Source organism: Hakea prostrata, chromosome 11, assembly GCF_041222555.1.
Source record: "Hakea prostrata isolate BN-2017 chromosome 11, UWA_Hpros_2, whole genome shotgun sequence".
NCBI classification, from domain to species: Eukaryota; Viridiplantae; Streptophyta; class Magnoliopsida; order Proteales; family Proteaceae; genus Hakea; species Hakea prostrata.
In genome coordinates, this window is record NC_142610.1 from 19,121,826 (window position 1) to 19,146,796 (window position 24,971).

The 24,971-nt window shown below is 37.5% G+C and overlaps 1 protein-coding gene, 1 non-coding gene and 1 pseudogene across 2 annotated transcripts; all 3 read left to right on the top strand.

Annotated features, from left to right (window-relative positions):
- Positions 1 to 2,808: 2,808 nt before the first annotated feature.
- Positions 2,809 to 4,296, top strand: LOC149000616 (cytosolic sulfotransferase 5 pseudogene; annotated as a pseudogene).
- Positions 4,297 to 6,390: 2,094 nt separating this feature from the next.
- On the top strand, positions 6,391 to 6,474 carry TRNAL-CAA (transfer RNA leucine (anticodon CAA)). The gene has a single exon. It is a non-coding gene; the product is annotated as a tRNA-Leu (tRNA).
- A 1,712-nt stretch (positions 6,475 to 8,186) lies between these two features.
- On the top strand, positions 8,187 to 24,359 carry LOC149000618 (ARM repeat superfamily protein). The gene is given in 19 exon segments (XM_089139503.1): positions 8,187 to 8,461; positions 8,463 to 8,774; positions 9,298 to 9,817; positions 10,248 to 10,490; positions 13,511 to 13,602; positions 13,892 to 14,101; positions 14,185 to 14,589; positions 16,419 to 16,594; positions 16,861 to 16,954; positions 17,072 to 17,128; positions 19,884 to 20,018; positions 20,109 to 20,180; positions 21,151 to 21,264; positions 21,400 to 21,561; positions 21,686 to 21,817; positions 22,296 to 22,397; positions 22,475 to 22,557; positions 22,811 to 22,930; positions 23,258 to 24,359. Coding segments are annotated over 19 exon segments (3,807 nt in total). The 5' UTR covers positions 8,187 to 8,275; the 3' UTR covers positions 23,850 to 24,359.
- The last annotated feature ends 612 nt before the right edge of the window (positions 24,360 to 24,971 follow it).

A 24,971-nucleotide genomic window follows, 5' to 3' on the forward strand; every position in this document is an offset into this window, starting at 1 on the left:
AGTCTCCATTTTAAAGTCTTTGATGGCCAAGCCGACCTCCTGGGTAATCCTTATTCTCCCTCTAGATTGCAGTTCGATAACAAGACAAAGAGACTTCTTTCTTTCCCAACTTCAGAACAAGATTCAAGATCAAATCTACCAATTTCATCTTCTACCTGTCGTTCATGGCCCAAACTGTTCCTTACAAGATGGGTTTTGAAATCCACTATTATAATGTAAGAGTGAGGTTGGTATCTAGTTTGAAATATAGGAATGTAAATTTAATAGAATAAATTTTAAGTGGAAAAATCAAAATTTTGGGAAGGCAAATAGGGGTAGAGGTTTGTGCTCTTGTCCATCAATCCATTTTAAAATCTTATGATTGCCCAAGCCAACCTTCATCCATCAGGATAAGAGTCAGTGCTCCTCTCACACCTTTTCATTACAGAATAAAGATGATGTTCACATGGGCCCCACTAAGACCCCTTCTTGATTCATTTTAGCAACACTTAAAGGTAAACTCCACCAACGGGGGTTGGTCCAAGTGGTAAGCAACTTGGTTCGCTTAAGCAAGGTTCCGGTATCGAATCCTTGTGGATGTAAAAAATCCCGCTGGGGAGTCACCCACCACAGCCGATGTAAGAAAAGCACAGACTTCTTCTACCTCCTGAATCCTGGTTCTCCCTCTAGATCGCAGGTGTCTTCTTCATTTATATATATTCTACTCGTTAGGCAAACGAAAAAGAAGTAAACTCCACCTCTATATGTATATATGAGCTATATATATATATATATATACTATCTATATATATAACGAGTAGAGTCTTCTTCATTTATAGTGATATTCTACTCGTTAGGTAGAAGAAGTCTATGCTTTTCTTACATCTCTTCATTTTACAATAGAGGTGGAATATATATATATATATCGCAGGTGTCTTCTTCATTTATATATATTCTACTCGTTAGGTAGAAGAAGTCTGTGCTTTTCTTACATCTCTTCATTTTACAATAGAGGTGGAGTGTATATATATATAAATGAAGTGTCTTACTTCATTTATATATATTCTCCCTCGTTAGATCGCAGTGTCTTCTTCATTTACATCTATTCATTTTACAATAGAGGTGGAGTATATATATATATATATATATAGAGGTATATATATATATATAAATGAAGAAGACACTGCGATCTAGAGGGAGAACCAGGATTTAGGAGGGAGGTCAAGTTTCAAGTCTCTACTCGTTAGGTAGAAGATTCGCAGTGTCTTCTTCATTTATATCTCTTCATTTTACAATAGAGGTGGAGTATATTTTCTTCATCTCTGCAGTGTACTGTCGTGGAGTATATATATATATATATACTCGATAGGTATATATAGAAGTATATATATATATATACGTATATACATATATATATATAGAGGTGGAGTATATATGATTCATATATATATATAAATAAATAAAGAAGACACCTGCGATCTAGAGGGAGAACCAGGATTCAGGAGGGAGGTCAAGTTTCAAGTCTCTACTCGTTAGGTAGAAGAAGTCTGTGATTTTCTTACATCTCTTCATTTTACAATAGAGGTGGAGTATATATATATATATATATAAATAAATGAAGAAGACACCTGCGATCTAGAGGGAGAACCAGGATTCAAGAGGGAGGTCAAGTTTGAAGTCTCTACTCGTTAGGTAGAAGATTCTACTCGTTAGGTAGAAGAAGTCTGTGCTTTTCTTCCATCTCTTCATTTTACAATAGAGGTGGAGTATATATGATTCGTGTATATATATATAAATGAAGAAGACACCTGCGATCTAGAGGGAGAACCAGGATTCAAGAGGGAGGTCAAGTTTCAAGTCTCTACTCGTTAGGTAGAAGATTCTACTCGTTAGGTAGAAGAAGTCTGTGCTTTTCTTACATCTCTTCATTTTACAATAGAGGTGGAGTTTACTTTTTTTTTTTTTTTTTTTTTTTGCTAACCCCAATTTATAAACCGGTGGTTCGACCCACATTGCACACCTGGTTGTGGTGGGTGAGCCTTAGTAAACAAATCTGCAAATTGATGTTGAGAGGAGACAAAGCAGGTTGTAAGATGACTTAGAGCCACCTTCTCACGAACAAAGTGGTAATCTATCTCAATGTGCTTCGTCTAGGCATGAAAAATTGAATTCACAGTCATATAAAGGGCGCTAATGCTATCACAATACAAAACCATAGGATAAGGCTGAGGAACACCAATGTCACAAAGCAAGAAGTTCAATTATGTCAACTTAGCTGTCGCAAAAGTCATAGCCCTATATTGAGCTTCCATGCTAAAGCGAGAAACAGTAGGCTGCTTTTTTTCACTCCAAGAAATGCAATTAGCCCCAAGAAAAGTACAAAACCCAGATGTAGAAGGACATGTCACAAAACAGCCCACCCAGTCAGCATTAGAGAACTCATAAAGTTGTAATAAACTATGTTGATGAATTTGAAGACCAAAACGGAGAGTACCACGACCATAAAGAAGCAGGCATTGAGAAGTCAAGAAAGTCAAGAAACTTAGGGGGCTGAGTCATGTACATAGGGATAGTCAAAAGCCATGCAAAAATGCATTCTTTACGATCTAATTGGACTCTCCAGTTGGATTGTAACTAATCTGATGGCCTAAGAACATAATCACACGTGAGGATGAGTCAAATATCTCAACACAAGCACCTTCTCAACAAAACAAGTTGGATCAAATTAAAAAACGCAGTTAATATCACTCCTAAACTGTGCCACTGACAACAAATTATTCTTTATAGAAGGAACGACCAAATCTTTCTTCATGGACAAAGAACCATTACCACTATATAAAACAGCAAGCACCAGCGTGCGTATCGGCTTACCCAGAACAGACTTCTCACTTCGTGAAGGTTCTGAGAACTTTTCTTGGTTCGTTTATCTTTCTTGATTTCTGATCTGCGATCTGCAGATTTTCTTCCTTGTTCTTTGCTTCGACCTGCAGTTTTTGGCTTCCGAATCTGTCGTTTTGCCTTGTGATTGTGGTTGCAAGCTCAGGAAAGACTATCATTCATGGCTCAAAGTGCTCCTTACAAGATGTGTTTTGTACCCAAAAGCAGAGAAGAAGAGGAAGAAGATGAGAAAATCTACAAGAGGTACAGGGAGATAGTTGCTACACTTCCCAAAACAGAAGGCTGGTCAGGCACCCCACTCTACCAATACCAAGGCTTTTGGTACGATTCTCTACTTGCTGGTACTGGACCACTTGCAGTTCAAGATCTATTCAAGCCAAGACATAGTGACATCCTTGTTGTTAGTCACCCCAAGTGTGGCTCAACTTGGCTGAGATCACTAGCCTTTGCTGTCATGAACCGCAAATCTCATCCTCCTCTAGATCAGCAGCACCCTTTGCACTTGTTCAACTCACATGATCTAGTGCCACTGATTGAAGTAAGTCTATATTGTGACTATGTCAATGGCAGCAGAATTCCTAACCTTGATATCCTTCCTTCTCCCAGATTGTTTAGCACACACATGCCTTACACATCACTACCACAGTCAGTGTTGGGTACCCATTCAGAGACTCCCAGGATTGTTTATATTTGCCGGAACAGCGAGGATGCTTTTGTATCATGGTGGCATTTTATAAACAAGATAAGGTCAGAGTTTGGCTTGGAGCCCATGAAGCTGGAACAAGTCTTTGAGATGTTCTGCAAAGGGATGCTTTCTTATGCCCCATTTTGGGATCATGCATTGAGTTATTGGAAAGCAAGCTTAGAAAGGCCTCAAGATGTACTCTTCCTCAAGTATGAAGAGTTGTTGGCTGAACCAGCTCTTCACTTAAAATCAATAGCAGAGTTTATGGGTGACCCATTCTCCCCAGCAGAAGAGAATGAAGGGGTGGTTGATCAAATAATAGAGCTCTGCAGTTTCCAGAATTTAAGCAATTTGGCAGCGAATAAAACTGCAACTACTTATCCTGGTATCTCAAACAGTGTCTTCTTCAGGAAAGGAAAAGTTGGCGATTCTGCAAATTTTCTGACACCTGAGATGATGGAGCAGCTCAACCATATCACAGATCAAAAATTTCTTGGTTCCGGCTTAACACTATAAATCTACCATGTTGCTTTCTTGGTTTTTGAGCTTCTATATATTTGTAATAATAATTGTGAGGCGCAGTCCCTTGCTGTATGTTTCTACATATTAGTAACACTGTGTCCTTCTTGTGTTACTATGAACATTATTTCCTGCAACTGATTTTATATATTTGTTGTGTGTTCTTAGCAAAGGTTCCCCCTCCTCCCTCAACCCCACCACAAAAAATAGATCTGATCTAATTGTTTGCCTGTTTATATAATTGCTGTGTTTATGTTCTTGACAGAGGTCCCCCCCCCCCCCCCCCCTCTTTCTCCCTCAACCCCACCTCAAAAAATACATCAGATCAAATTGTTTCCCTGGTTCCCATGTCAAAATTTCTCTCTTTTTCTTCCTTCCCCGAGCAAAAATTTCATCACTCACTTATCAATCAAGTTGATAGTCATTGAACTAAGATATGAAGCAACTGAATTTTCATAATTGTTGTGTTTCTGTTTTTCTCGGAGGATGGTCTGATCTAATTGTTTGCCTAGTTCCCTTTCATGCTGATTATGGGTTATTCTTCCTTCCCCCACTTAAGAGTTTAACAACTCACTTTTGCATGAGTTGATAGTCATTGATCTTTGATTTTTGAATGTGGATTAGCAATACTTTCTCCTGTTCCTCACCCCCTTTCCCCCTTCTTTTGCCCCCATATTGGATGTTTATACATTTTTTATTTCCTAAAGATACATAAATCAACTGTAATCTTTCTACAATGATTGAGATCCATTTTTAGCAGTGCCTAGCTCCTGAAGGGAATTTTGATAACATGAGAGAAATCGACTTAATGTTGTTGGTAGCTCTTAACTACTTGACATTAAAAACAGGGGAACAGGGTTATAGTGTGAGGTATGTGATATTGGTTTTCTACCAGAAAGGATTCTTTATGCAAATTTTACATTCATCACTGGTAAAGAACAAAATTCTGTTTTTCTAATTCCTTATTAGATGGCTTGCAGTTTATCATGATGGAAACCATTTGTATTCAAGATGCATGATCAAGGAGTTGAAAAAAAAATTAAGGTTTCAGTTTAATACAAATTTGACAAATGCAAAACAAGGTTTTGAAATAATTCAGGAATATTGGGGCTGAGACGAGACGGTCGAGATTTCGATCTCAACGATTGACAGTAAGTGCTGCGCATTTAATCCCCAACATTCAAGTCTAGCGAAAAATATGAGAATTGTACCCAGTAATTATAAAAGATTGATAGCAACTGGGTTACTTTCCAGTTTCCACACGTGGCTGAAAGTGCTCATAAAAAGATAGCTTTTGAACCAGACCAGAAGGTTGTCCAGGTACACGGACTCACACACAAACTTTGTGTAGTGTCCTTTGTTTTTTTTTCGCTTTCTTCAGGAACCAAGGTGTGGCTCTAATTGGATTTCCTTTGAGCTTATAAACCTGAACCAGTGTTTCTTCACTTGAAATTGTATGCATAACAGAGTTGATGGGGGTACTCTTCTCAATGGGAGGGAAGGAGTGGTTGACCAAATAATAAATTTCTGCAAAAATTTTAAGCGATTTGGCTGTGAATAAACTGGAAGAATATTGTCATCTTCGACAGTATAATTTTTTCCAGTTGTATTCACTGTAAGTTCTCGTAACTGCAGAGCTTTATTATTTGATCAATCACCCCTTCCTCACATTTGAGATGATGGAGAACAGCTTGACCACATCACAGAGCAGCAATTGCATGGTTAGGCTTTAAAACTCTTTAAATTTACTGTATCTTTCTTGGTTTTTCTATTGCAGGCTTGGTTATTCTGATCATCAAAATAGATGAGAGATCCCTTTTCAAAACCCTCAAGAACATCTTTCAGTTTCACAGTCTCCATAAAAATATTGGATTCTAACTTGTGAGCAAAGCATCACAATTTCTTTTTCTTCTTGACTTGGCAAAGATCACATGTGGGCATTTTTGTTGAACCAAAAGAATTGAAACCTACCCAGGCATGTCATCAAAGAATTCTGATCAAATTTGGGACCAGTAGTCCATCTGAATACGACTCCATTTTTCACCAATTTCAGCAAGAAAAGTGTTATGGATCATAGAGAGTTTTCATCGATTGAAGTGGTAAACTACATTGTCATCAAAGAAAAGTCTTACGTGTCTAGCTATCACCAAATACAAACACATGGCCCAATGAAAAACATTATGATTCTCCAGTTACTGCCTTGTGGTTTTCCAAATGCTATGTTCCAGGAACCTAGAAGAACGTCTTCTTAGACATTCTATGAATATGTATGGACAATATTAATTTTGAAAACTTATTTAATATCCAAGGTCAGGATGGCCGAGTGGTCTAAGGCGCCAGACTCAAGTTCTGGTCTTCGAGAGAGGGCGTGGGTTCAAATCCCACTTCTGACAAATCATTTTATTATCGAACCTTGCTTGCCCCAATTATGAAATTTTTTTATTTTGGGTGCATATTTGTATGCTTGATTTCGATCATTTGGGTGCATTTTGGATCCAAAATGGTTGTCGAACATTAGACAATAGAATCACACCTCGAAGCAACTCACCAAGTGGCAAGCATCATGACTTCAATAAAATCAAGCTTCACCGATAGCTTCTATTTACAACAAGGCTTTACTTGCCACAGCAGCCTAGAAGAGTAAATGTAGTGTTTTCTTTGTTAAATCAGCATAAGATATGCTTTGCAACAAGGAGGAAGACCTTAGAAATCAATGCACATCATCCTCTTCAACCAAAGCTTGGCCAAGAACAGATCGGCCAACTTCATCTTCTACCTGTCATTTAAGGCTCAAACTGCTCCTTACAAGATATGTTTTGTACCCAAAAGCAGAGAATAAGAGGAAGAAGATGAGAAAATTTACAAGAGGTACAGAGAGATCGTTGCTACACTTCCCAAATAGAAGGTTGGACAGGCACCTCACTCACACATCTTTTCCACATTCAGAGAACACCAAGGATACTTTTTCATCATGGTGGCATTATGTGAACATGATAAGGCCAAATTTTTGGCTTGGAGCCAATGAAACTGGAAGAAGTCTTTGAGATGTTCTGCAAAGGGATCATTGGAGACGGATCAAGGTAGCTAACTTGATCAACCAAGTTTCTCATCACATCTCTGTAGGGGAGGCATTTATGATCAGATTTGCTTTAACATTAGGATTGGAGATGGCAACAACAAAGGTGATCAGTGTGTTCAATTGCCTTGAAGTGGTCAATTTCATCTCTCATCGGAAGAAGGAATGTTTCTATATGTCTATTTCTTTTTCTTTCCATTAAGGTTCAATATATACCTAGTAGCTAACTCCTTAGCTGATGCTCTAGCAAGGAAGGTGTTGTCAATGTAGTGTTGGACATTTTGTCCTATTTCAACTCCTTGGCTTTAGGACTTTTGTAAGCTTAAAGCTAAGAGCATCTTATTGTCTGCAGATAAATTACTATTTCCCACCCAAAAAAAAAATATCACCTGTAATAATCATCTAAGCACAACCACATTCTAAGCACTGAATTGGAAGAGCCAATAGAGGATAGAAAGCAAGTAAAAAAGTTGTTGAAATAGCAAGGAGAATCGCACAAACACATTCTTCAGTTCAACTTTAGTGTTCTGCATTAAATTTAATGCACAACACTAAATCTCGACCGTTGACAATAGGTGTTGCGCATTTAACGTGCAACATTCAAGTTTGCCTACACATTCTCATAACAAAACTCATATTCAATCTATTTTTGTAAGATATTGGGTTATATGCAAGTACTTAGGCAAAATTACATAAACTCAAGTCAAAACTAGGATAATGAAATAACAACTAGAAGGCATGTAAACTTACATTCAACCTATCATTAGACCAAAACCCTGGGTTGGACCGGTTTCGGTTGGGTTTAAGTCTTCAAAATTGTTGGTCCACTTAAAAACCAGGACTTTGTGACGGAAGTCGGTCCGAATAACTTCAGAATCGGTTTGAGCGACACATTTCGCATAAATATCCCGATCCACACCGCCAAAAAATCGCAACCCCAAGGGTAAAATAGGAATTTATTGGTGTTGGCTGAGCTTTTATTTCTTTTAACTTTTTTTCTTTTAAAATTCTGATTTTAATTTTGTAAGTTTTTCCTACTCTATCTTGTTCCTTGCCGAAACCCCTAAACCCTAACCAGTTCTGTGTCACCAACGTAGAGTTTCTCTTCCTCTCCAGCCATGGAAAGCTGGGAAATAGATGAATTACCTGCTAATGTAGAAGAAAGCGATGATCTTTGCACTTCCATACTATCAAGATTCGGTAATTCCACAAAGGAAGGTCATCAGCACCTCTGCTCAGTCGTTGGCGCCATGTCTCAAGAGCTGAAAGATCAAGGTCAGCCATTAATAGCTGTGGCTTACTTCTGGTGCAACAATCTCGTCACTTGATAGACTTTCCAACGAACCTGGAGCTTCTGATCCTGTAATCACAGCTCTACTCACCCTCTTATCAATGATTCTTCCGAGGGTGTCTGGTGCAGTTTTGAGAAAAAAGAGAGATTTTGTTTCTGAACCAATTGTTCGAGTCCTTCGTTCTAAATCCGTGAGTGCAGGAGCTGCAACTTCGGGATTGAAGTGCATCTCATATCTGCTTATTGCCAGTGATAAGTCTAGTTGGTTGGAGATTTCTAAGCTTTATAATCTTCTTCTGAGCTTCATCACAAATTCTGACAATAAGGTGGATATTTTGTAATCCCACTCTGCATAAATATCTCATATTTTACATTCGAAATTCCTTGTTTCACTGGAAGCTAATGTTCTCTGGATGGATGTTATGTGTTGATTTTTTAAAAGAAAACTAAGTTATTTATTTTGAACTTTTCCAATGTAGGAGATTTTATGTATAGGTTGTTTAAATATCATTCCCAATTACTTGTTTACTCGTCCATCTGTGTTTATCACTGCTCTATCGGCCTACACTTGCGTATTTCATGGATTTAGAAAACTTATTATTGATCATTGAAGAGATCATTTTTAGGCGTCCCCTATATGCTTGTTGAATAATGGGTGGTTGAGCTTTGTTGATCATGTTTACTTTATTTTTAATCAAGAATATCTCTTGGAAAGTTAATGAATTTTGTGCATGATTTGTGGATTTTTAGTCAAGAATATCTCTTGGAGAATCATTGAATTTTGTGCACAATTTGTGGATAAAACATAAAAATTACATGTAATAACATGGTCAGCTCAATTTTGAACAGGTAAGAAGGCAATCACAGACATGTCTTCGTGATGTCCTAGGGAACTTTCAAGGGTCAGGGGTGCTGGCACCTGCCAGTGAAGGAGTCACAAACATCTTCGAAAAATTTCTCCTACTTGCCGGTGGATCAAATTCCAGTGCCTCAGAAAGGCCCAAAGGAGCGCAAGAGGTTCTTCATATTCTGAATGCTTTGAAAGAGTGCCTACCTTTAATGACCATAAAGTTCACAACAAGCATCCTAAAGTACTTTAAGTCTCTATTGGAAGTGCGACAACCCATTGTTGTTAGGCGAATAACAGACTGTTTGCATGCACTTTGTATCTATCCATCTTCAGAAGTTTCTCCTGAAGCTCTGCTAGATCTGTTGTGCTCTCTTTCATCATCTATCTCTGCTAATGATAAGTCTGTGGATGGCATGACTTGCACTGCACGCTTGCTAGATATTGGCATGCAAAAAGTTTATGCCTTGAATAGGCAACTCTGCGTGGTGAAGCTTCCTCTTGTGTTCACTGCACTTAAAGGTTTTGTGATTTCAATTTCCTTATCTACATAATACATGCATTCTGCAAGCTGTTATTTTCATAGGGTTACAAAACTCCCAACCCAAGTTTAAAAAATTATTTCTTATGTTAGGAAAAACAATATAACTAAATGTTTGATTCACATTGAGTAGGACTGAACGCTGAAATATGACAATGGCTCAATGGAGTTGAACTAATTTTAGATGAAACTGTTGCAATATTTGATTATGATGGGACTGGTACTGAATAGGACCATGAGTCAATGGAATTGACTGAAGTCCTAGAACCTACTATAATCAGAATTGAATTAGTTGAAGTTTTTTAAGTTCTGGATATGACAAAAATCTGCAGAGAATGTGGAACTATTTAAAGACGATGTTACAGCAACCTGTGTACTTAATGGATCAGTATTGTATTTTGGTGTTGACAGAAATCTTGGCATGCGAGCATGAGGAGGCTTTGTTTGCAGCCATGGGAGCATTCAAGAACCTTATAAGTGCATGTATTGATGAAAAGTTGATCAAGCAAGGCGTGGATACTGAAATTGATCCAACATCACGGCCAACAATCATAGAAAAAGTATGTGCCACAATTGAGAGTTTACTTGATTATCAGTACGTTGCAGTTCAGGACATGGTATTCCAGATTGTTTCAACAATGTTTGATAAATTAGGTACTACCCAATTCCTCTGGAGTATATTTCATTTCATTTCTGGTGTTCTCTTCTTCCTGGATGTACAGTCATCAAATTTTATTTTTTTTTTAAAATTTAATATATATAAAGCATTGTTGCTTTCTGAATATCCTACTGTGAACAGGTAACAACAGCGACAACCATAAGCCTATCTCAACTAAATGAGGTTGCCTACATGGATCCTATAAGGATTAAATAGTAATAGGTATAACAGTATTAGAAGAGAGAACTAGGAGTCAAGGAAAGTAGAAAAAGAAAATAAGTTAAAGATGTCAATTAAGGTTCTCAGAAATTCTGAATTAAACTTTGAAGAGAGATAAACCTGAACTGAATCAATAACAAAATCAGAACCAGAAACATGTGGCAGAAACCAGTAACAAAGCAGAACTAAAATGTTGAACAGAAACAGTATAACAAGAAGGGTGTGAGTATCCAGAACTTCATGACTTGTGGATTGGTTGATAGATAGAAGAACAAATAGAATGATAAGATAAGGCTAGAATCCACCCAAACTTCTGGTTAGGAATCTGCATTTCCACTTAAGAATGCTATCTCAAAATGAAGAAAATGCATATTTCAAAATTTTGAACATTCTGATCTATGCATTTTTTGTTGAAATTTTGATTATTTCAACCATTACATTTTGGAATTTCATTCATTTCAGCATTTTACATGCGAAAATGGCTAGTTTTGGTTCCCCCCCCCCAAAAAAAAAAGAGGCTAGTTTTTCTTTGTTGAAAAAGTTCAATGTTTCAGTGAAATTTGTCAAAATTTTACTGTTTCAAAAATAACAGTCTAGCTGAAATCAGCTTCTGGAATGATACTGAGTACCATTAACCGAGCACCTTTCATCCAACCGGAAACTTCCTATAAAATCTAGCTGCTATAGATCAAAATATAAACCCCTATTATAGAGAAGAAATCAAGCTATAGCTATGGAAATTAGAAACTACGGGAGATTCTATTGGCAAATGGCAATGAAATAAGAGATGCTTTCTTGGACTGAAAATTCCAGATTAGCCCATGGGAGCATTAGGATAGAATCTTTCTTCCCTTAATGAGCCCGAAAGTTTCTCTAAAAAAATCAACAACAAGGCAAGCAAATATGGACTATTGACATTGTTCACCCTTTTGGTTGTTTTTCCCTAATATTTCGATCTACATAACATAAACCAACAGCCTGTCATGGTGGCCGCCATACTGCTTTTAGAACTTTGATTTTGCATCAGGATAAGCCTCAATTCGTTATCAATAAAAAAAATAGAACTAACCAAGTAAGATGGGTTGTACAAAGTTCACACTGCAGTAACTTTTATTCTTTAGAAATTTGAGTAAGATAGCTGCATAGGCCTTGTTTTTGGCTTCTGTCTGAGCTCTATTATTTTCTGTTATGTGGCAACTGTTCTTGAGTCAGTTGTTTGAAGGTTGTGACCTGGATTAACCCCTTATTAATAATTTATGTCCAGCTTACCATTTGGCTCAATTGCTAGCAATTCATGAAGTAAATAGGTTGTCATGACAGAGCTCTTGTTTTCCTGTCAAATTCTGCTTCTGAGATGGGATTCCAGATTTAAGCAGGAATCTTATCTTGTAGCAGCAAGTCCCCCCCCCCCCCCGGGTTAGCAACTATTTCTTTACATTTGATGTAATTTATATCTGTAACTAGGCTGGATTGTGATATCAATTTTATCCAGTCTCATCAACGGTATTTTCTTATTAGTTAAGTCATTGGGTTAGATTAGCCCTCTTCCATAGCTAGTTGATTGGATAAGGATTTACTCAATTTCTTTAGATTTAGAGGTTTGTCATTCTTTAATCTAACATGATTGGGTCTAGAAGAGTAGCCATAAATTAATGCAAGGCCTAGAGGCCTCCCCACTAGTTGAAGATGTAAAGGTTTCTCTTCTGAAATTTAGCTGTAGATATTCAATAGTCTTTTACCGTTGCAGATTCTAGCCTGGAATCTAGATGGATTCCAAACCTGTTGTCTTCTACTTCTTCTTCTTCTTTTTCCCTCTCTCTCTCTCTCCCCCCATCCCTCTTATTATTGTTCTTATTATTCTATCTATTCTGCTTAAAAGTTACAGGTCAGAGCTGAAATTTTTTAAACCTCATATCACAGCAAGTCAGCCTTATCCCAACTAAATGGGTCGGCTACATGGATCTTCCCATTGATTTTCATGTTTACATTTTACATTCAATACCTGTTTTACTTGTCTTTTGTATTAATTGCATCTGATTTTTTGTTTTGACCTTTGAATTCTTGAATTTACTAGTCCATTCCTTAAATTCTGTCTGTTATAAAATTCCTTACTGCAGTAGGATAGTTCTAAATCTCACAGCCTAGCCATCAGAATTTGATGAGACTTTGACTATCCTTTCTGCCACAAGATCACTCAACCTTAATTTTTAACCAAACTGAGTTTTCTCAAGTCTTAATTGTATTCTAGAATTTCACAGTTCTAATTCGATCCTGTAAAAGTTGCCTTTAATTTCTTTTTCCATTTTTTTCCTTGGTCGGGGGGGGGGTGTTAATAAAAGTAATTTCCTGTTGAATTTTCATCCCTTTAATTATTAATCACTGTGAGTTGTTTTCTAAACTATGTCTTATTGTCTTTTCAGCTCTGTCTAAAGCTTTACTCTACATGGTTGTGTACTTGAACTGAAACTTGCATGCAACTAGGGGTTGATGGGTCAGACAATTGGTGTGCAGTTTCAGTTTGAGTTGTTTTGCCATGTGGTAGAAGACAAGTGCCCTGTGATTGAGCTTTATATACATGGCTTGTCATTAGATCTCTCATACTTGATTTTTCTGTGTCAGGTTTTTTGCTCTGTCAAAAAATATATAGCTGAATGTTGTGTCAGTTAGTCATCTCTCCCCTCTTCTGCCTCTGTGTCTAGGACTACCAGTAATCCCTTTTTCTTTACTAAACTTATGCCAACAGTACTATAGTTGATGACTGTTTATTTATTACCTGTTCTTATTATCCTATTCTCAGGAAAATATTCCTCAAATCTGTTGAGAGGAACCATTAAGGGCCTAGCTGATATGCAGAAGCTACCAGATGAAGACCTCCCCTCCAGGAAACAGGTGATCACATTTTGTTAAATAAAAAAGAAAGTTCTATTTATACGATGAATCTCATTTTCATGAAAATGCATTTTCCACCTTTAATTTCAGTCCTGACAATGTATTTTATTTGTCTGTATTATCATTGCCTACATCCGATCTTGAACTTTATTAATGATCACTGCGATCATTACCAAAGTAATTCTAAATTTGACAATTTATTTCCCCTTTTTCCTTCAAAAGAGTTCAGATTTTATTTTTTTAGATATGATCAGTATGCGGAGTTGTTGATGTCATTTGGAATTTGCAGCTTCATGAATGTTTAGGATCTGCTGTTGTTGCAATGGGGCCTGAAATGTTTTTAGGCTTAATACCCCTTAATTTGGAAGCAGAAGACCTATCTGAAGCGAATATTTGGGTGCTTCCAATTTTGAAGCATTATATCGTGGGCGCTCATTTGAGCTTCTTTACAAGGTCAATCTTGTGCGTGGCAGGAGTGATGAGGCAGAGATCCCAGAAGGTATGAACCTTGCCTTGATAGGTCGCTTGGTTTTGCTTCCTAGCATGTATTCGTGCTATTAGTGAATATCCTACTTTTGGCAGCTTGAGAAAGAGGGCCGGGTTGTCTCAGCTAGAAATGCAGAAGCAATTGTATATTCACTGTGGGCATTGTTGCCTGCCTTTTGCAACTATCCTTTAGATACTGCTGAGAGTTTTAAGGATCTCAAAAAGGCATTATGCAGTGCCCTTCGTGAAGATCCTGATGTACGTGGGATCATATGTTCCAGCCTGCAGATTCTCATTCAACAGAATAAGAGATTGTGGGAAGAGAATAAGGATCAGTCTAGTGATGAAACAAGCGTTCCTGAACAGAAAGCTCAAGCCTATTACAAACCACAAGTCGTAGAAAAGAATTTGAATGCTCTGAAGTCTTCTTCTCGTGAGTTCTTGTCAATTTTATCTGGGATCTTCATGCAGTCTTCAAAAGATAGTGGTGGATGTTTGCAGGTAATTTGCTTTGTAAATATAATAGTTGCATGCCCTATTGTAAGCATGTCAACTTCTTCCTTCTTGTTTTGTTGCATTGTTGTCTTGAACTTTGCCATGGTGTTGTCAATTTCAAGTCCTCTCTCTCATAAATGATATAAAATTTGAAATTGCTATCTTAGTTGGTGGATCCCCATAATGTAAACCAAATCCAGGACCACCTAATGAGGGCTCAAAGGGCTTACCAGCGTCCTACTGCCCTACTAAGTGGACCATGACAAGATATGATCTTCCTTTGAGATTCACACATGGTGAGAAGTAAGGTACTAAGGTTGGTCAATTCCCAGCCTAATTGTCAAGCCCTAATCAGAAACCTAACCTGAGTTGGGTGGGAAAAGTCAGCTGGATGGCTGGACTGGGCTGGGCTTTTCTCTTCTTTGTTTAATATGTCATGTTCAGGTGCCTTGGCTGCCTATGCAAGTGCTTTGTTTTCCTTGCATTCAGGCCTCTTCCAGTCCCTTCAGTCACCTAGATGCCATTGAAACTGTGGACTGGCATCCTCAGGCTTGCCAAGTGACTTGTGGCTTTTTGTTTTTTTCTCTAGGGAATCAAATGCGCATTCTAAAATCAGGCTAGATCTATTTTATTCACAAAGTCAGTGTTGACTGGAAATTTGTAACTGTTATGAGTGGAATATTGACCTTGGGGAATTCTATGCCCTAAAATGGTCTGTAGGAAGTGTTTAGAGAAGTTACAATAAGTTTCTATTGTTGTTGTCATCCTTTGTTATCATAACAATCTTCTGTTTTTGTGGATCTTTGTTATTGAGGGAACTACCTATTTATGCTGCATAATTCCCAAGTATGGTTTATGGATTTCTGGGAAAAAAGGGGTGGAGAAACTAGGAAGAAGGTAGAGCGTGTTGCATCCTTTAAGAAACTTAAGACCGTCCCCCCTCCTGTCCTTTCCCTACCCAAAAGAAGAAAAAAAAAATAAGATGTTAGAGCGCCTTGGTATTTTTCATGGACCGAAGAGGGTTTGGCCTTAGTGTGTGCCATGTGAAGGCTTATATAGAGCTAGAAGGGGCATTTCTGGTTGCTCTCTTTCTTTGAAACACGCTTCTTTATAAGGTAAGTTCTTTCAATTCATTGGTGTATGAGTTCATGATTGAGCAATGCAGTGATCATGCTTGTCAAGGCAGCCCATGCGATGGGAGCCTAAGCACTTAAGAGTACTAAAAGCTACAAGAGTGTTGGTCATATCATAATGAGTTAATGACAACTACAAATTTTCTCCAGTCCTCCAGAAAACATTGAAGTTGGTTCACAACAAAGAGTAGCAGCATGACAGCGTCACTTCTAAAGCTCAAATACCAATTTTCTAATCTATGGCTTTGATAGTGCAGCCTTCTTTTCTTAGACTTTATACCTTCTCATCCTTGATGAAGTGAAAAGATGGGAACATATTTGACCTTAACTCATCAAATAATTTGTACATCCTCAACTTGAGGAGAGCTACCCAACTTATATTATAGACTTGGGCAGTCGGGCTTGTTAGTTTGCTCATGTCATACTTTAAAGAGGCTATTTACATACTATGCTCTCAGGCTCTTTAAACAGTGCTTAATTAATCTATGCTGCATCTTCCTTGCTTAACAGGATATTGTGCAAACAACCCAAGTTTCAATTAAGCGTCGACTGATGCTGTTTACTTAAGCTTAGAATTATCAATTATGGGTTCATATGGTCATCTATGATAGAACTCATCTTAATTATGTTACCTGTCACCTGTTTCACACATGGTGATTGGAAGTTCAAGAAATACATGACATTTTTTTTAACCATTTACAGTCTGCGATCAGCGAGTTTGCTTCCATAGCAGATAAGGAAATCGTGAAGAAATTCTACAGAAAAACAATGGAGAACCTTTTGAAGGTGACTAACGAAGCTGCTGAAGCTGAGCATTCCAGACACAGTGCTATGAAGATTGATGGCACAGGGACTGAACATTCACCATCCCTTGCCAGGTACGTTTCCTCCTGTATGTATGGGTTCATTCCGTTAGTCTGATAGTTGTCTTGGTTATGGAAAGTCACATATTTGGTTATAAAAAGTCCTAGATGTTAAATTGTGGGAATTTGTGAAGTTTGCATCTAGAGTTGTTCTTATATTTATTTAGTTGTAAAAAGTCCTAGCTGTTAATCGTGGGAATTTGTGAAGATTGCATCTAGAGTTGTTATTTTGTTATATTATTGGTAGTCTTTGACCTTCTTACCATTCGTTATATTTTCAGGGCACAACTATTGGATTTGGCCGTATCTCTTCTGCCTGGTTTGGATGCTGAAGGGGTTGATCTTTTATTTGATGCAATAAAACCAGCACTGAGGGTCTGTTTTTGTACCTATTATTGTTGATTCTAGTTCATTTTCCAAAGGTACTTTATCATGTATTCTTCTACTTTAAGAAAGTTGGCTTTATAATGTTTGAGTTTTTCTGATTTTCAGGACACTGATGGTTTGATTCAGAAAAAAGCATACAAAACTCTTTCAATTCTTCTCAGGGTATCGATCTCTACTCAATTTTTCAAGCTCTTTGTTAACTGTCCTTATTAATAATTAAATTTGTAAGTAGTAGTCTTTGTTTTCTTGATTTTCTCCCTTTTGGGCTCTTTATAAAATATTTTTATTCACCCAAAAGAATACAAGTTTGAGATATAATTATCCATGTAAGAGTGGAAGGTAATACAAGTTTAAGCCATAGTTGTAAAGGCGTTGTTGCCCAGGCATTGCCTAGCGTTGGGCTGATCTGCGGTGTTCTAGGCGATGAGCGATTGGTTCCTTAGCAGTATCAATCATTTGAGTTGCATTGAACCAGGTTTAGTCCCTCTTTATGCCAAACCATTTAAGTAACATTTTCATCTATTTAGGATATTATCATGAATTAGAAAATACAACCCCCCTCTCCCCCAACAACTTTGAATCCAGTGAAGATATATAGAAAATAAATTCCAAAAAGGGAAAAACGTAGCTCAAGAACAATAATTGGATGTTTGGCTAATTGTGAAAATTTTCAGTTTTCAAATGCTAGAATTTTTCTAAAGTCAAAAAAAATCCTTAAGAATTAATATGGTAAAAATTGTTAAGAACTAATAGAGCTGTAAAATATTGAAAAAAAATGGTTTGTTTTGATATGCATGAAATAATATTTCCAGTTAAGACTGATTTTAATAGCATTCTCTAAGCTAATGTTAGATTTGTGGTCTTACCTAATACGGTAAGTCTCGTGTAAATATTTGACCAGTAAAACTTCTTAGGTAACAAATACTTAACCCCAAATCTAGAGCAGTTTAATTACTTACAGATACAGTTATGTTTTATAAGAATAGTATAAACCAAATATATGCTTTGATTGTTTCAAACTTCCAACATTTTGCTTCTTCAGTTGTGCTATCTTCTTCTGTTAGGTTGATTTTTGACGACTTGGTATGTGGCTGAATATTGATTTTTCATGAATTTATGTGGCCTAATGTTGACTTTTGATGCTTTAATATCTTGCTGTGATTTTGGATGACAAGATGTGGGTTAAATATTTGATATCTGCTGACTCGAGTGGTTTAATGTTGATTTTTTTCCCCCTAAATAATGTAAGGTATATACTGTAGCATAATAAGTGATGCGAGAAAGGAGGGGAAATAAGATCACTGCTCCTCCTTGGGCCACTTTGACAACTGTGATCTTAGCATCCATTTTATTTAATAATTAATTTTTATTGTTATGCCTTTTTTACGCTTGCCATGTTGGTTTATGTTCCATACTGTATAGATTATTGGTACACATTGAGATAAGTGCCAATATGAAAAGGCATTTTATTGTAGACTAGGAAACTTGACTTGTGGATAATCTAGATCATGTGCTTCTATCTCTAGCCAAAAGTGGGAATAAACGTGTCATCTATCAGTGTGCCAGATTAGATGCTTTGTTGCATATGTAAAAAGAACCAACTTCTGTGACGAGCAACCAAACATTATCAAATGCAAAGGGGAGTCTTGTTTATGATGCATCGTGTTGTAATTGAAAATGATCTATTCCTCCCATCCTTTATCTGTAGTTATCATCTCTTTTTTTGTTCCCCGCAAACATGGACTTATGGCCAAGGTGGGACCCATGATTTGTTTATTAACCATTTTAGAAATTCCAAGTGAAGATTTTTTTTCATTCAGATTATCATTGCCTCTCTTGTAGACCTATCTGATTTGATAGTGACAACTGTCAAGAATTGGGTCAGCCAAAATACTGAGTTGGGTTGAGATATTCAAGAGCTGATGCAGTTTAATAAAAATAAAAATTGTTGGGTTTTGACAATTTGCTCATGTATATATATTTTGGGCATTTAAAAACAAAGACACTATCAGATTTTTTGAAATCTAAGTTGAAATGGGAGTCTTGACTTAGGAACCTAGGTGGTTAAGCATAGATGAACAAAGTTACCCTTCTCAATACAAAATTAACCATAGAAAGCAATCAAAGTGTAAAATAATGCTAAACATTTAAATAACCATTAAAATGTACAACTGCTAAATACATCAATATTTAGCATAGGCCTCATCAACTCCTCTTTCATTCTCACTATGAGTCACTTCATATGAATTTAATGAACTGTGCTTCAAATCTGACTTCTAGTGCAATTTGGTCGAAATGAAGGCACTGGAAGTGGATTAGCAGATAAATGTAAAATGCATCAATCTTAATATTTCCTCTTTCACTCTTACTTGCGTCTCTCCGCGTTTATTCATCATTCCATGCAATAATTCTAAATACAGAGATGTTCTTGCTGAGGTACTGAGATGTTACCAGGGTCCTGGGTCAATGCTGTTTTCTTTGTATCAGTTTTCCAACAACATCCCAAAGAAGAGAGAGGGGGGGGGGAGAAAAAAAGAGGAGATTACTGAGTCCTTAGCTAGCTCTCAAATCATGGTTGTGATAAGGCTTAGATGAGTGAAGTTGATTGACGAAGCTCACAGCTATCTTGTGTTGCTGTTGTCAGATTTGATTTAGTTGAGTGCAGTAATGCAGTTGAGAGATTCAAGCTCAAAGCCATCCTTTCAGGTTGAATTGTATCATGGATTTAAGTTTCCAAATCATGAAGCCTATAGAAAATATTTGATGGATACAGTAGCTATTTTTCTTTGTTTTATATTCAAAAAAATTATTTCCACCCAGGATAAAGTAACTACCCACCAAGTTTACCTGCTCAAGAAAATGGCCTCTTAAAATATTTGTTGTGTTTAGACTAATATTTTTGTTTAATTGTGGCCAGGATCGTGGTGAGTTCCTTGCAATGAAACTTGACTACTTGCTAGACCTGATGATTGAAGCACTGCCATCCTGTCACTTCTCAGCCAAACGTCACAGACTAGACTGCTTATATTTCTTAATTGTCCATGCTTCCAAGGTTGTTAGAAAATTGTGCATATCTAATTTTAGACTTTCAGTTATGCCCCTGATGTATCTAAAGCCTGTAAGCTTTTTCTTAACTTTTCAGGATGCTACAAAACAGTGGAAAAGCAATGTGATTAGTTCTTTCCTAACCGAGATAATACTTGGGCTGAAAGAGGTATGTCCTTGTAAACCTGTGGAATTTTTCATTAGGTTTTTGTTGGAAATTGTTTTCTTTATTAGCTTGGTCATTTTTATGGTAGTTAACCTGTTAATGAGATATAAAACTTAATGTAAATCAGACAGACTGGCCTAGGAACTGGTTGCTTGCTGATTTTAATGTCTCCTCAACTTAGAGATGCACCCAAAGCAGGTCAAACCTGGAAACTGGCCAGTCTCTGCCAATTTGTTCAGCCAAAAATATTTGTCTGTACTAGCATTCAAAATTGTCCATAACATGTTAAAGTTGTGAGGAAAGAAAGAAGAAAAATTGTTGAGAATGTTGTTTCTGTAGAGAAACTGTTAGCCTACCCTTTCACCTGAAAGATCAAACTGTTAGGGAAGGTCAGCATAAACGTATGCATCTACATTCCTCTGAAACACACAGGCCTAGATCATGGTCCTTGCATGTGGCCACAATATCAACCTAGGTAGGAGAAATATTGGGAAACTTCCCACGGGTTGAACGCATGACCTTCCTGCCGTGCCACCATGTTGTTTACCAGTTCAGCTAAAAGATCAAACTGTCAGGGAAGGTTAACATAAATGTATATCTCAAAAGAAACATGCCACTAGTATCCCTCCCGTCAAATTAGGGACAAAATCATACTTTTGTTTAATTGTTCTTCTTATCCCATTCAAGTTGGACTCAGGCAGAAAGAACTGCCAAAGTCCTGAATAATAACTGAAAGACTCTTTCAATTACTTGCATCTCGTATCCTTCATTCGTGTTTCATAAATAGCCATAACAGCTATATTAGAGCTGGTTTGTCTGGCACTTCTCGTTTCTGCCAATAATTTGAGATGTCACTTGAAGGGTTGATTTTTGGGGAAAGAAATGTGTCATCAATGTCAACAGGTTGCACTTAATGCTGTCATTCATTGCAACTAACTACTAATCAGGTGTCTTTTTTGGATCAACTTTTCAGGTTAATAGGAAAACAAGAAATAAAGCTTATGATATCCTTGTTGAAATTGGTCATGCATGTGGGGATGAAAACAGAGGAGGAAAAGAGGAGTTTTTGCTACATTTCTTTGACATGGTATTATATCAGATGGTTGCTTGTTTTTAATTATTTTTCTCTTCAATGTTATCAATTCTGTTATGTTGGTGCTTGGGAGGGAAATATATGACTGACTATCAGATGCCTTTGTTGGCTCATTTCTCCTGATTCAAGGTTGCTCGAGGGCTTACTGGTGAATCGCCATGTATGATCAGTGCTGTAATAAAAGGTGTAGCTCGTCTGGCTTATGAATTCTCAGAACTTGTCTCAGCAGCTTACAAATTGCTTCCATCTGCTTTCCTCCTCCTACGGAGGAAGAACAGAGAAATAATTAAGGTTTATTACTACTTGGTTTAGCTGACTGCTTAATGAATTGTAGCTCCAATCCCTTCGTGTTGAAAGTGTATTTTCATTCATCTCACAGCTGTTGTTTATCTTATCTGATTTATTTTAAATGCAGGCTAATTTAGGTCTGTTGAAGGTATTGATTGCCAAATCACAAGCTGATAGGTTGCAGACACACTTGAGAAGCATGGTTGAAGGACTGTTATTGGAACCAGAAGATGATGTGAAGAACCATTTCAAAGCCAAGGTTTGTCTTTCTGCATTTTGATTCTTTTGAACCTCTGTAAGTAGAAAGATATTATCATAAGTATTAAAAAACAAGTGCCTAGGGGGGCAGCTGATGACCACCAGGTCTTATATTGTTTATATATCATTCCATTTTGTACTCAAAGCAATCCTTAACACACTGCGCCATACAATGGTAGCTGGTTGTACAATGGTCCTAATGTGACTCGTTGTAGATTGTTTCCGGTGCTTCCAGATCATCAGTGGGATAGAGATTTCTTGACTGAGTTTATTCCTTAAGGCCTTGTTTGTGGCCACATGCTGTACTCTGCTGGGTCAACCTGCTGTATATGTATTTTATTCTGAGTAGCTATTACAGTGTTAGCCAGTTTTTCTCACTCCTCTTTAAGCTGTTGAACTTTTTTTTCTCTTGGATTTGAGAGATAAAACACTTATCCTCATTATTGATGTTGCTGCATACCTATGTTTGGTATTGTCAGGTCAAGCATCTCCTTGAAATGCTGGTTAGGAAATGTGGTTTACATGCTGTTAAAGCTGTAATGCCTGAAGAACACATGAAACTTCTTACAAATATACGGAAGGTTAGAAAAATTCTTCTGCTTGAAATGCTTATAAAATTAGAGCTTTCCTGTTTAAAAATTCCACGTGTTATACACAGATCAATGAACGGAAAGAACGGAAAAGTTCCGCTATGTCTGAAGACGAAGCTGGATCTCATATTTCGGAAGCAACAACATCCAGGTACATCGTCACTGATGGAGCTATTACTCAAATGATTTTCTTGCAACTTATCATCTATCATAGCTATGCCCGAATTAACTTTAATTGTCCATTCCTTGCTTTTTTTACCACTCTTCCACCTCAGCATTTCAGGGACGCCAAAGTTTGTATATTGTTTGTTTAATGTTGAACATTCTGATCCATACATCATTGTTCTGTCTGCAATTATGCTGTTTGATACTGATGGTGGCTTCTGATCATTGAACATTTTCAGGCATAGTGGATGGAATCATACAAAAGTATTTTCTGATTTTGGGAATGAAGACTCTGAGGGCAGCGATGCAGCTCCTGGTCATCGAAGCAAGATTGCTCAGTCCAAAGTATCTTCATTAAGGTCAGTATTTGGATTTTGAGCAGCATAAGTTGTGCTATGGTAAGAAGACTTTTTTTCCTCATTCTGGGGATAAATGGGATCATCTATTCAAGATCTGTGAGAAACAATTTGGACTCTTGAGTTGGTTTGCCAGATGGTATGTAGTTGGCATAACTAATTGTGGACAGGCTTTAGAATGGAGCTTGTACACTTCACAATTTATATTAGCTGCCATAATGCATGTCCAGCAAGAGATGACAGGCTGATTGCTTCTTCCTGTGCTATTATTCTCCACCTTATCCAACGAGATTTTTTTGTCTGTGACTTGATCATGAATAAACTGCATAGGTCAAAAAGAAGCCATCGAGCATCCAAAAGCTTGCTAGATGATTTTTCTGCCCAAATAGGAGATGATCCGCTTGACTTGCTAGATCAACAAAAGACAAGGTCAGCCCTCAAATACTCTCGACACCTCAAACGAAAGCCAGAATCAGATGATGAGCCAGAGATTGACCCTGAAGGACGTTTGGTGATCCATGAGGAAGGAAAGCCAAAGAAGAAAGAATCCCCTGTTGATCCTGACACAGATGCCAGAAGTCAAGGCAGCAACCATTTGTCTGCAAAATCTTCCAAACAACTCGTGAAGAAGCGGAGAAAGACATCAGAAACTGGGTGGGCATACACAGGGAATGAATACACTAGTAAGAAGGCTGGTGGAGATGTGAAGAGGAAGGGAAAGCTTGAACCATATGCATACTGGCCACTAGATCGTAAACTGTTGAGCCGTAGACCAGAGCAGCGAGCAGTTGCAAGGAAGGGTATGGCTAGGGTGGTAAAGCTGACAAAGCAGCTCGAAGGCAAGAGTGCATCAAGTGCACTTATGGTGAAAGCTACGAAGTTCAAGAGGAATCAGAAGAAGGGCAGCAAAAAGAGCAGGTAGAGATGCGAATCAAACGTGTCTTCTGTAGTGTAGAGAAAATAGAGTGGTGTATTGCGGCTTTTTTTATTGACATCTATTAAAAATGTGACCAACATCAGTCTCATTTTTAGGGATTATTAGTTTCATAATGTATTTAACAATTGTTTACAGAAGGATCCAAGTTTTGTATGAATATACATGTCTCAGGCTTATCAGTTTTGTTTGTTCCCATGAACACTACTATCGAGTCAAATTTTTCCTCAAGCAGAACCTCTTAGTGTGAGGGATGTACGTAACAACCGCAGCTATTAAGCATTTTTCTTAGTTATTGGAAGTTGATATCCATGTCCAGTATTATCAAGCAACTTGTTTTTCGTAGCCTCCAGAGAAAAGAAATGAGTAGCCAAATCATTTTGGGTATTACTTCTGCGGTTGTGCCTGTGTTTGCTCCAGGATTGAATGTAAATGGAACTAGTTTGACTGAAATGGATGTTATCTTCAAATTCAGATTTTATATACCCAGGCAAATTCAGATTTTATATACCCAGGCAATCCGTTGTAGTCTCCTTCTTCCTAGCTTGGGATTCTTAATCAGCTTTCCCCTTGAAGCTTCCAAGTTTCTACCCAGATACCAGAAATAGAGTTTGAAGTACTACTAAGAATTAATTTCTACCAACGGATGGAAATTGAGTCCATCCTGTACTGCAGTTAAATCTAACTTCAGCAGAAGTTTCCACCGAAAATATACGTCTCTAGTAATACTTCCTAAGCTTCAAATGTTTACATGGGACTGCAAATGGGGTTATCAGAACAATCAGCAAGAAGCTCTGGACGTTGCCGCCCTTCATGTTAGCGAAGTACAAAAAAGCAGAGCTAAGTATCTAGCTACTCTAAAATGTACATTAACTAATGTAAGGTATGTTTCATTAGGGCAGTAGCATTTTTAAGAGATGAGTTCCCCTTGACATTCTTAACACAAAACAACAGTAACAAGAAGATGTACTTTCAAGCATGTCCGGAAACACAGCATGAAAGGAGGGGGGGGGGGGAAAGAAACTCTCAGGATGTGTATCATTTCATAAAGCTTTACAAGAAACCATGAGATGTAGCTACATCATATGCTTCACACCACCCAAAGATTTC